At 36.1% G+C, this 13,574-nt stretch overlaps 1 protein-coding gene across 1 annotated transcript; it reads right to left on the bottom strand.

Annotated features, from left to right (window-relative positions):
• Positions 1 to 8,990: 8,990 nt before the first annotated feature.
• On the bottom strand, positions 8,991 to 12,898 carry FBXO43 (F-box protein 43). Its single transcript, XM_010577048.1, has 4 exons — positions 11,418 to 12,898; positions 10,405 to 10,507; positions 9,336 to 9,521; positions 8,991 to 9,239 (listed from the first exon to the last, which is right to left on the bottom strand). Exons 1-4 carry the CDS (start codon positions 12,896 to 12,898, stop codon positions 8,991 to 8,993), a joined length of 2,019 nt encoding a protein of 672 aa, XP_010575350.1.
• Between the last annotated feature and the right edge of the window lie 676 nt (positions 12,899 to 13,574).

Here is a 13,574-nt window from a genome sequence, read left to right as displayed (position 1 = left end):
TAAGAAATAACTGCTAGAACTTCAGGAGAATATCATAGTATGTTTTCCAATTTTGTAAAGGACCATTAAGACTTAATTGAAAAAAAACTATTCAGAAAGATTGTGGCAGTTTGAAGAAGTATAGCAGAAATAAAGTCATCCTGTGAAGACAATATGAAAATCAAGAAAGAACTACTAGACCCACAGCTATCAAACCACATACAAGATAAAAAAAAAGGCACAGTGCATAAGTTTAGAGCAAGGCAGAGAGTGTTTTTTTGCTAGCAACCCTACTACAGTTAACGTAGCATAGTTTTCACCTGAAACATAAGATACAGATCAGAAGAAACTATGACAGTTATTTCTCACAGGCATTTCACTATCAGGGGATGTATCAGAAATTTTGGCACTGTGTACAAAAGACTGCATTGTCACTGTCTATTCTCTATTTTTCATGTAGATAAACTGGAGTCATGGTTTGTAGTACATTTTGGCTGTGCTAATTCAAGCTTTGCAAGTTTACCACCACTTCTTACTTTCAGTTGTTTAATTTCATGACAATTTTTTTTTCCTGGGGTTACTTGTAGCTTGGTTTAAGTCAGGTCAGTTCCTTGATCTTGGCTTGGCAGGTGTTCCAGCCAACTAAAGGGCCAACGCATGAGGCATACAAAGAAGCTTTAGCAGATAGGAATAACATATGCCAATAATGCCAAACACATCCTTTAACAAGATGATCTCCTGGCAGTAGGTGGCATATACCCAAGAAGAAACACTAAAGTATGTGTGTCTTTCCAGTCTTGCTATTACAATCAAACAGACGTCAACAACAGTCCCCAAACCCAGGGTTCCCCAGCTAAGAGCTATGTGAGATATTACTGATGCATCAAGACTGTGGATAGCACCGGTGCTGTTTGAGAGACTACATCCCACTGACCACCAGTTCCCACCTTTTTGTATTATACTGCCATGGCTGCTTGTGTAGCTGTATAATGAAGCAGAATGGGAGACTGATGCAGCTTAAAAAAAAAAAAATCAAATCAGCAGGAAAGAAGAAAAAGATTTCAGGTACATCAGCTTCCAGAACACAACAGTGTCAACACAACAGGTGTTAAGAATGGTGTAAGAATCCATAACTAATAGGTGCTTCTTAAGATTTCAGTAATGCTTCAGAAAAGCATACGGAATTACAGCCTTCTTATTTTGTACGTATTCTACTTTCCTACCTATTGCTCTCCTGAACTCCAGAAGTACCTAGTTAAAGAATGAAGAACACATTAAGTTCCCAAATTCTCGCCCAGTCTTCATTTAACAGACTAAAACAAAAAACCAAAACAACAACAACAGAAAGCTGCCATTCTGATACTGTTTAAAATATCTTACATGGGAATACTCAGCCCCTTCCCAACTCTGAGTCTAAAAAAAAGTTAATGTTTTCCCTTTCTTGTTCACTAAAGCCATCAGAACATCAATTAAGTATGATTAAAATTGATACACTAAGATCTTTTTCCTGTGATCATTTTAAATCATGCTAGATTAAGAAGGCACTTGTAGATTACCCATACTTTGTAAAACTATATTGGATTTTATTATCAAATACATTTTCTGTAGTTGGGAAATAAAGTCCAGAGCACGCAGCTCCTGGAACTATCAGTTCTTAAATACTTCAACTGCAACACTTCCATGAGAGAATTACATTTTGTAGCCAACACCAGGCTGGCATGGAGATTGCCAGATAATCCTAGTCTATGGCTGAGAGAGGAAGTGAGCCAGCAGGCACTGTTTAGGCAAATCTATCATTCTATGATCTTGCCTGGTTGCTGTAGGACCTGGCTGTGTGCCCAGCACAGCTTCACCCTGTAAAGGAGGCCCTGGAGGAGCAATGCCATCTGAATTGCTTCCCAGGATGCCACTCTTCTCTTGAAAATTTTTGTATGCAGCTCCCAGGGGTAGGAATTATGACCACCCTTGCTTTAAGCTATTCAAAACATTTTGCATTTGTAACTTTGAGTTAGTGTGTAAGGGTTAAAGCAAGAAGAAAAACAACTGAAGTTCTGCTCTGTAAGAAAAATCTTTGGTGCCCCCTTGTGATAGAATATGTTTTATCAACAGAATTTATGTATTTGAAATCGAGGACTATTTTCAGCGAGGAAAGCAGTTCAACCCTTAAGACAGTTTCACATTTAAGTTAGTTAATTGAGCAAAGCATTTCAAGAATTAGTCTGTTTTCTTGTAATCCATTCTGTGTTGTATGACATTCTCCCTGGACTACTCTAGGACAATTATTTAAACCAAAGAAAAAATCCAGAACAGGAACTTTCAACAGTGCACCAGTGAGCATTTCTGTTTGGAGCAGAAAACAGGACCTATACCTTGCCCTTCACAAAAAAAAAAAATTATGCTCCCTCTTACTATGCCTATTTGGGATACAGAACCTTGGAACAATTTCTTGACAGAAACACTTCCAACAGCAAGGCCGGAGAATAACTGCATCCCAATAATAGTTTTTGTACACCACAACAGAGTACACAATGTGAAATGGATAAAGGAAAACTGAACCTGAAATTCCAATATTTCATGGGAGTGCTTCTTTTGTACAAAATTTTTCCAAAGACAGGAGAATGTTCTCAACACAACCAAAATTCATGTTTAAAAGCCAAAGATGGTGCTCCTGCCAGAATCTGTGTAACATCTAATCTATTGAAACACGCACCAGGAAAATGTGATAGATTCATACCAGAGGAAAACTTTATTTTGTATCCCAATGGTCTACGTATAGGCTAGGTACTGGAGCTACTGAGTCCTGGCAGAACAAAGCCCTTCCAGGAGTTGTGTTCTTCAGGCCCTAAATAATATATTACATGCAATTCAGTATTTAGGGAACTTAAGTGTCTGCTTAGTGAACATGAGATAGGAGTTCTCCATTTAGGCAACAGCAGCACTTTAGGGTGATAATTAACATTTTTGCTAAAGTGGAAGACCACTGCACAACTGCTGACTAATTCTGCAGTAACCTTGCAGCTCCAGATGGTAACTTTCAGCAAGTGTTACCATGTTTGTCTAAGGTACTATTGCTTCCCAGCTAGCTGTCTTTCTTTTGCCAGAAGTTACTATCCTTCTACCGCTTCAGCTGGTTCTAGCCATGACACAATGTCTAAGTTTAAACAGCTTACAGAAATAGGTTTTTCACTATGATTCAGGACTGAAAAGCAGCAGCTGAAATACAGGCACAGTTCCACATCCCATTTGCCAGAGATTGAAGGTACCTACAGAGTTAAGACATAACAACCCATGCAGAACTGTTTTCAGAATGAGTTTTAGAGCGCAGAGGGGAAAAAATTAGAAAGGCTTTTAAAACATGAACTCCAGTCTCCAAGTCAGAGATCTAGTTTTATATGAAGCTTCTAGTATTCAACAGCGTTTGAGTTCATTCAGAACACCATGCCATCCATATTTTCAGCTGAAGAGTTAGTTTCTATACTACTCATCCATTAGCACCAAGCTCAATAAGGCCTTGCTAGCATTTAGGCTTTCGACGAGCTTGGGCGGATTCTAACACTGTACAGAGGCTTGTCAAAGTTAAGAGGAAAAGCAATGTGTTAAGTCTTTTTGTAATGAGAATTTCAACTAATCAGAGCTCAGAAAGTCAGATGGTAAAAGCAAGCTTTGTTTTTGTTTAGCTAAATAAACACATCATTCCCAAGAAGCAGTCAGATTTTGTTGGGGCATCTGACAAGTGATAACAGAATCTACTAGATGTTTTGCATCAAAAAATCCTACAAGATTCACTACAGACAAAGAATTTGCACTTATAAAATTATAATATAATCACACCAAATACTAAATCACCACAAGACTGAAGTAGAGAAAGAGAAAAGCCTGAAGCTCAGCAGTACAAAGTACAAGGTTACACACTTAAGATTCAGTAAGAATTTAAGGAAAAAAAATGGGATTTTTTCAAAATTTGTGAGAGAAGAATGTGGGAGTACTACACCTAGTGACTAAACTGTGAGTGTGCAGAAGATATGTAAAAGAAATGCTAATCTTAGTATGCATTGGTCAAAGTATTTCTGGTAGAGAAAGAAAGGCCTAATATTATTCCAGGTCTTGACAAGGTTTTATCTGAAATACTGGTTGCATTGATTCAAAGAATAGATTCCAATGGAAACAGTGGAGTTGTTAAGACAATCCAAGAAACAGAGGTTGTATCTAAGAGATGAGACCAAGTTCAGAGGTTTTCTGTCAATGAAAAAGAGCAGGGGGGTATTTATAATACACCATCATAACATCAGGGGAAAAAAAGTCTAAGGGGAGAGACAGATGTCTAGAATAGCTGTTTTAATAGCAATGCTAAAACAAAAAGGCAACTGGTTAAGTGAATAGTAGAGCAATCTGGAATAGATCTCCAACATAAAGATCATAAGACAGTATTCTATCCAGTTTTAAGACAGAACTTCATGACTTGACAAGAGCTTGGCAGTAGACTCCAGGAGTCTCTTTCTAATGACACTGCTGTATTTCTTCATGTGCCTATGAAAACAGAAAGAAAAGGAATTACTTCTTGTATTAGAACTAACCTACATGGCCTAAATTGCCTAAGGTATTAATGAATAGCCAATATATGGGATAGGAAAATAATCTGACAGACTTTGATGAGCTCCTTAATTTAACAAACAAAATTTTAAAATAATTTTTAGCTAGTTAGTGATAGAACATGCTAACATTCTCTATCTTATAAACAATTCAAAAGATTTATAACAATTTTTTGCCTAAGCTCTTCCCTACTTGTCACCAAGAAAAGAATGATCAGAGACTTAAGTAAATTCAATTTCCTTCTCACGAACCACTTGAGGTTTATGGTTGCTGCTCCAGAAAAAAGATTTATGAAGTATGATTCTTGCAGCAACATCTGTCAGCAGCAAAAGGTTACTTCTAAGAAGTCTATTTTAGAATTTAAACCCACAGCTCTGCCTCAAGCCATCACCTCCAGACAGCTAAACACATTCCCTGCATATCCTTTGTAGGCAACATCACTCCTCCTACTATAGGTCATGCCTGTCTGAAGGGAAATGAGGATTGCAAAAATAAGGTTTTCAGCAGCAAATAAACCCAATATTATCTTGAACATTAATTTTAATCTCATTATCCCCATCTTCCACAGTGACAGACAATTCACTCCTCCCTTTCCAACAATCTGTTGTCAATTGTAAGGAAAATTCTTGAGTTGGAGAATAATCATGGGCAGGATTATTTTAGGGAACTCTTGACCATTGTCATTTCTACCCAAGGACCACTTCTGCATCCTTCTTCTCTGCCCTAGCTAGAAGTGTTAGTACCTGACCTCATCTCTCTGAGAATTAATTCAGCCCAGTAGAAAAAGAAAGATGCTGGACATGAATCTCTAGACTCCTTGACACTCACGGATTGTTTTTTTGTTTGGGTTTTTGTGTTTTGTTTGGGGGTGGGGAAGTGGGGTTGGTTTGTTGGGGGGGTGGCTGGGGGAGGGGGTTTTTTTTGTTTGTTTTGGGTTTGGTTTTGGGGTTTTTTTGTGGTTTTTGTTTTACAAAGTAGGAGCCTATTTTTCCTTTGCTCTTTTGTTCAAGCCCAGACTTGTATAACTTAGTGGTATCTGATAGAGACTAATCGAGTGATACAGTATACAGAAAAAAGCATACTAACAGGGACTCAAAAAAAAGTTACTTCCACTCTCCTGCCCTGAAGACTTCATCTCTGTCAATAAAGCAATCATGAAAGAATTTTGATTCCTTTCATGCAAACTATTAGAGGCTATTTGATAACTATAACATACATTGTGTTCATCCTTTACCCACACTAAGTATATCACTATTTTATTTCTCCCTTATGTCAAGGCATAAAGCTAATTTTATTTAAAAAGAAAAAAAAAATCACTGTCATAGAAAGGAGCATTACCCATAGATGAGAAGTCTGGCTTTCTCACTTGCCCCCATCTCTGGTATAGCAGCAGACAACAGCAGAGAACTCATTTCACCGGAATACCAGAGCATAGTTACATTTGTGATAGACCTAACTGAACAAGAGACATTTGATTCAAGAAAATATTTTTGTGAGACAGATTTAAGAGGAAGAAAAAAAAAGTTTTAAACATGCCAAAACGGGGGGGTTGGGGGGGGGGGGATGTTTAACATTGTGAAATAGGATTCAAGTATTTTTTTCTTTTCAAGCTACTCCTTGTTGAATGGACACTGTAGATGTCAAAGATACTACCTTTAAAAACAAGTAACACCTATACCAAAACCATCTTACCACCCCTGTTCTCCCCAGATTATTCAGATTTTAGCAAAAGCAAACTCTTTGGATAAGGTCACACAACTCATACCAGAATTTTTTCCTCAAACTGAAAAGATACTTAACAACTGTTTCTTAAACTCAGTTCCCATACGGCTTTCCATCCAAAGGTGCACATGTTTCAGAAATACTTCCAGAACGATTGCTAAAATTTTCAAAGCAAGGCTTGTACCTCATATTTCTGGACTGGACTGCAATACCACACATCAGAAAGAGAGCTAAATACTCTCACCGTCTGTCATAACTCTCCCATCAGTTTCAAGGGTGCATTTAAAGCTTCATTCTTTTTTCCCCCCTCTTTTTTTTTTTTAGATGCATAAAGTACATTGGTATTTAGCAAAGGTAAAATGCAGTGATGCCAATAGCAGTCTGATATGCTATGACATGCCTGTACTAATTCTGCGTTGCAGTTACTACTATCCCCTATTTCATTTGATAGCTCAATGACAAGAAACAAAACTAATCCAAATTGTTATAAGCTGTATGCATTCAGATTCTTGTGTAACGTAACTTCCTGCCTAGAAAGTTGTTGTTCATCATGTCAGTTTAACCTCTAATAGAAACTATTAAACATTTCTGAAAATGTATAGTTACTTACTTTATACCTAAGGACAAAAGAACCAATCCAATAGTGCTCTGAAGTAAATTAACTTTTAAGTAGACCTTGAACACTTAAAGTTCCAAACAATTAAGGAAATGCAAATATTAAACAAATCAAATAATTTAGCAGTTTTCCCCGCTTGCAGTCTTCTCCGCTGTAATGAATGCCATTCTTCCTAAACCAAAACTATATACATACATACCTCTATATTCCCTAGCTTGCCCCAAAATCCTTCCCTTCAATTGTTCCCTCAGAATAGATTCTATATAAACTCCTCTTTCAGTCTTCCAGTTCAAGTGCTACCAGTCTAACCCTAGACAAGAATAATGCAAAGCCTTAGCAAATAGAAATAAGTATGGAATAAAAGTGTTGATAATTTTATTAATCCAATAAACATGATTTTCTAGCAGATATATTGCCTTGATCCCTTCTTTAATGACAGCATGTTTGGTTAATAGGGTTAATACTAAAACTTCTATGGCATTTTACTAACCGTGTTGTTCCTCTTCCTTCCAAATGCCATGTGGAGCTACTATCCCAGAAATCAAGTATGCTAAAAGTAGTAACCAAATTGCAAATCACAACAGTTAGAGATGAGAAATAGGAACTGATGTTTCTAGAACACCCTGAAGTGAATTATCCTGGTCCATTTATCTTAAACATCCACAGACTGTGTGGAAAGAAAGAAAGAAAAAAAAAAGAAAAGAAAAAAAATCTCAGAAGTTACTTGTAATTTTCAGACAATAAAGGGATATGTGAATAAATATTAGTAGAGGCAAATACACCGCTTATTGCTTAGTTGAAAGCTCTTATTTTTTTATCAGACAACTTTTTAAATAGCTCAGTGATAAGGCTTACCTACAAATACACACAGTAAAAATATAACATCACAAATGTAACACATAGGACAAAATCAGAGGGAGAGTGGGGAAAAAACACCAGCTGACTACAAGTGTTCTCCAAGATGCTTGCGACAAATGAACTCCTTGAAAGAACAAGTAGGACAATATCAATTGGAGAAGTAATTGAAGTTCATAGAGCAAGTACCATGTCCACTTCTGTTGCTTGTATTTCAAGCTATTTACAACTGCTCGGATTTTTTTAAAACAAACAAACAAAACCAAACCCACACCAAACCACAAAAATCATTTGAGGTCTGAGAAGCAGACTGAGTTCTTTTTCTGTAAAGGATCAGCATATTTAGTTCAAGAGCAAAATCAGTGAATTCCCTTAATAAAATCTACAGATAGAGAAAGGATGATTTCTAGCAGTAGATAATCTTTTAATTCAAGCAGAAATACGAAGAAGATCCAGTATCTGAGAGCTGAAGTAAAGTCAGACTAAGTATAAAGGTAAGTTCACGACAACAAGGGTAATGCAACAGCATATTTAGATATGTAAATATATACTCTATCACCTGAAGTTTTCAAGGAAAGACAAAAACTCTGTAAAAAACAGTACAATAGAATATCCACACAGCATCAGCTTGGTTTAGAAATTACTATTCTATTGACTTGTATTACAGAGGCTAAGAGAACAACAAAATAATTATTCTGATATAAAATTCAGACAACTACTATATTGCTTTTGAGTTATCATCATTTATATAGGTAGAAGTATTTTTTGCATATGTACCTAGTGCCCCACTTTAAGATATTTTTAAAACATTTAGTGTAACTTAAAATGAACAATAAATCACATTAAAAAGATTTTCTAAAAAAATAATTTTCTTTAATTTGTCATTAAGACAAGAATCACATTTTTAAACATCTACAATGTGCTGTAAGGTAGATATTGAAGACTACATTTAAGATACTTTATTAAAAAATTAAGATGTTAGTAAGTGCCTAGCTACTACACAACAGGTAAAACAAGACAAAATGTTTCAAAATGTTCACTTTTTTCAAAAACAAAAATATACTAAATTGATTAAGATGGATACATGAGAAGTTATCTTGATAAGTCAGCAAAACCACATTGAATGAGACTTTCAAAATGTGTATATTTAGGAAGAACATGAACAAGATTAGGAATGTAGGAGAAGGGGAAAGGGAGTTAAATGTAAGGACTTAGATGCCTTACAAATTCAGAGTCTTTTTAAATTTCTTTTGCTCTGGGCACTTCCTGGAGGAGCATCTTTTTTGTTCTTCCGTTTTGCAGATAAACTATTACATTCTTTTGACCCATGGAAAGCATGCAGACATAAAATACAGAACTCAAATGCACATGCCTCTCTGCTACATAGTCCCCGTTTCTTTACCAATTGATATTTAGCAGGATATTGACATCTTGGACAGGGTTTTAGAGCTTCATCAGTGAACAGAGTTTTAGCAACCTGTTGCAAGAGGAGGGAGAGAAGAGCTACTTAGTTCTTATAAATGAAAGTTTTCTTTTCTAAAAACTGAAAGTGAAGAGTTTCTTAGCTACCTACTTTTATGTATTCTTCCTGTCTACTAGTTGAATGGGGAACAGAACTGCATCTCCTGGGTGTAAGTTCAGTGTATGAAGGTGGTGTCTGTACTACAGGAGTTCTGGCTTGAGCTTGAACAGGCCTTAGAGCAGATCTATTGAGAACATTAAGTCTCGTAGCAGCATCTTCAGCTTTCAAAAAATACACCTGTTGAATTTTACAATTATAAAGAAAAGAAAAAAAAGACAAAAGAAAGCTAATTAGGGTTTTGTTTCATTTGGGATTTACAGCTGGTTTTTGCTTTTTTTGTTTTGTTTTCCCTCTGCAACAACACATTAGAAAAGGAAATTATGTATAGTGCATGTATTTCCCATTAAATCTTTATATTTAGCAAGGGAACAAGAGACAGGAAGCATTAAAAACAAAGTCCCATAAGCAGGGTAAAAAGCCAACTGTCATTTAGAACTCTCTACTGGTCCTCATGTTTCTGAATTAGGACACATCTAAATAGCAAGCATGGAAATAACAAACATAAGTTTTGTCACAATTAAAGCAAGGTTACACTGAAGTGTGTGTGTATATACACACGTGGAGGATTGGAAAAAATATACTGCCACTAATATGCTTACTTTTCTAGATACCCCTTAAACTTCTATATGTCCTTCTGATGTTCACAAGTACACCACGAAGGAGCTTAGCCACAAGCAGTCCTGAAAATAATCAGGAAATAGAGAACTGCAGACCAGAGTGAAATGGAAAATGAGGAACAGTATGGCACAAACGTATGAAGAGGGTTTTAAATCTAAAGCCAGAATCAGCTGAGGAAGAGATCTTACAGGATTCTCAAGACAGGGCGGGGGGGGGGGGGGGGGAAGAAAGAGTCTCACATGGTTGAAAGACTAGTACTCAAACTGTGGACAGTTGAAAAGCAATAAAAGCTATTACATTCTCCTGTTAGAATCCTTCACATACTCATGTTGGAACTCTCTCGTAAAGCTACAGAAAGGTAGCTGATAAAGATGTTTCCTCTTCCCTCTGACATGTCTTCTTTCACACTTGAAAAAAATACTACCTTTGAGACGAACCTTACCCCAGCTTCTTCTTTCAGGTGTTTTATGTACAAATTCCTCCTCTTATCTGCACTTTTGTCTTGTACAATGATTTCACGCCAGTTTTTGCTTACTTTCCAAATGCTGTAACAAATGAATGAAAAAAAATTATCCACTTTCACATTTTTACCAAGTAGTACAGAAGTCACAATAGTAAGACTACCTTTTAAAGATTTTTGCATGATTTCATATACTATTGGTCATTTTACAGACTACTGCTATATACTAGTTCACTGCATTGTTATGAAACACGGATCTCATGTACTCTTACGCACCACTGTATAGAGTAATAGAAGTCGAGAACTGCAATATAAATAACACAGCATAACTTTGACTTACAAAATTAAATAAGTTTCTTCCTTCCACATAAGCCACTTACCAAATTTGTTTCTAAAGTCACATTTTTGTGTTAAATGTTCTGAAAACACCCATGCTCCTATACATCCACCTATTCTCCCATTCCCTTTGTAACTAATAACACACACAGCACTCTTGGTTTCTTTGAAAAAAAGTGACAGTTTCTATTGATTAAAAATTATCTAGAACACTATTCATGAAGCATAATTCTTTGAGCATCTTTGTGCTTAGAAATAACTGAGGAAATACACAAGAAAAAAATTCTAGAAAATATGTTTTGAGTACTATGCATTATTGGAGAACTTATAATGAGAAAAAATTATTTTCTAGGCTTAAAGAAATTTTTGATATATTTTAAAATTTACAAGTACTGTGATTTTGTTTTAAGTTTACTAATTCCCATGTTTGGCTTTTTATTTGTTTGTTTTGTTTTTATTGCCCCATACAATATATTTTAGAACTACACAGAAAGAGCCACTTGGTTAATGGTGACAAAACCTTTTTATTTCCTCAGAAACAAACAAATTCTGTTGACAACACCCACTATTCCAGAAGTTATTCTAATTTATTTGCAGAAACACATATTTTCCCTTTTCTGGGGGAAGAAAAACAAAAAAAAAAAAGCAGCAGCACTTACCTGCATAAACTTTCCACTGTCAAAGCATCTAAAACTATAGCAAGAACATGTTTTAAATTTCTGTATTTTAATTCTGTTAAAATATCTAATTTTTCAAGGCCCATTTTCTTGCCAATAAGTCCAGCAAGAACATGTTCTAATGCAAATATTTCTGTTCCGTCAACATTCTCTGATATTTGATTTTGGTCTGATCTTTTTCTTTGCAAGCAAATTTCATGAACTATTCTCAGAGCTGGAGTTCTTGAGAGATCTCCGTGACTTACAACTAGGTTTCCATCAGGCTTTTCTTCTAAAACTAATGCATGGTCTTCACTGACAAAGTTTATTTCTTCTGTTAACGTACATGCAGAAGTAGAGGGACTGCCATGATGATCTTCTGTTTCTGACTGTGAGCCCTGTTCCCGAAGAGTGGATAACCTTCTAACTCGTTCAAGTTTTCTTGCCTTTCTTTTACTATCCAGAATTTTGGAACCTTCTTTATGTTTTTGGAAGAACTCTTGGAAACATCCCTCATGATCAGACAATGAGTCTCCTGATTTGTCCAAAGGAAGTGAATTGTATCCACTATCCTCAGGTGTTGAAAGATTTGGGTAACTTGCCAGCTTAACAGGGGGAGATTTTATATCACATAGTTCAAAGTTAAAGTTCTCTACAAGACTGTTGACAGAAGTCAGGAACTTACCCTCATTGGCCTCAGGCAAGACATTGTAAGTAGGAGTCCTAAGCAACCCATCACTAACGCTCATAAGAACACTTTCATTGAATTCATTAATGTTATTAACAATAACATCCTTACACTGAATTGGAGATAAACATTCTGGTTCTGGCAATAAAGGGTCCTTACATTTGGACTCATCTAGCGTAGAAGTCCTTTGTTGTGAAAAGGAAAGTCTCCGTTTGGGGCCATCAGGATTAGAGTCCTCAGTTTTTGAAGTGCTAGTTGTCAGAGGTTTGTAACTTTTATCTTTTGGAGAATCTGAAGCAGTTTGTGAAAGTTTTTCTTCAGAGCTCAAAACACAAGGGAATATTTTTTTCCTGCTGCTTCCTGAAGAACTAGCTTGTCTTTCACAGCATCCTACAGTTGTGCCAGCTGGAACAGTCTTAGATAAAAGCAGCCTCCTGCGTAGTGATGAGCCTTTTCTACTCACTTTAGGAGTTTCAAAAAACCCTGCACTTCTATTTGCTTCTCTTCTTTCTGATAATGAGATAGAATTCATTTCATTTTCAATAGATGATGACACAGGAAAGAGGGCATTTGGATGAATGTGTTCAGAATGCTCTTGTAGCAATGATAAACTTGTTACATTCAGTGCTTCTTTATGTTCTACATCAGGATCTTTTACTGACTCATTGCATCTGCTGTCCAGAAATACTGAAGTGCAACATGTGTCTTTAAAATTGGAGCATTTAAAATTGCTGCTAGGTGATGTTAATCTATTTCGTTTAAGAATATTGAACATTACTGAATGACTGTCTGACATCTTCTGCTTGGCACTTTGACTTTGTAAGTGAAGATACCAGTGTTATTTCTGAAACAAACAATAAAAGTAGTCACCAAAACACTCTCAGATTAGTCAGAAAGCCTTGTGTAAGTCTATGAAGTTAGCAGCCATGACAAAAGTATTTCCATTAGTCTTAGTAGAAACAGTGCTTATACATGAACACAAAGATAAATTACAATCAAGTAGATGGTTAGAATGAGTGATTAAAATGCATAGCATACCATGAGGCAAATTAAAACATACATCCAGTTAGCTAACTGATCTGTCAATCGTCATCCAAGGAAAAGCTTCAAATAAGCAACACAGCAACTAGAGTCTCATTTGTGCTGAAATTGGTGACAAAACTCCCTCTCATTCCAATAGGACCAAGATTTTCACTAGCACTGTGTTATTGGTTCATCCAACCACTAATGGTTCAGGCCTTAAGAACTAGCAGTACCTCTGGTAATAGATGAGTTTAGACAAAAGGCATTTTCTCCTTAAGAAAAGTGAGAGGATTAATCATGAAGTCACAAGCGTACAGGGGTCCCTATTATTTAGGTCCTTACAGTCCCTGGAGCAAATAAAATTTGTCCTCCATTTACAAAGTGAACAGTGCATTCTTATCTGCCTTAACATTTAAATGTTATCTTGTAAAGAAACTCTCTGCTTTTGC

This window comes from Haliaeetus leucocephalus, unplaced genomic scaffold (assembly GCF_000737465.1).
Source record: "Haliaeetus leucocephalus isolate CR32 unplaced genomic scaffold, Haliaeetus_leucocephalus-4.0 Scaffold555, whole genome shotgun sequence".
In the NCBI taxonomy this organism is placed as follows: domain Eukaryota; kingdom Metazoa; phylum Chordata; class Aves; order Accipitriformes; family Accipitridae; genus Haliaeetus; species Haliaeetus leucocephalus.
This window is presented reverse-complemented; position numbering and strand designations above follow the sequence as displayed.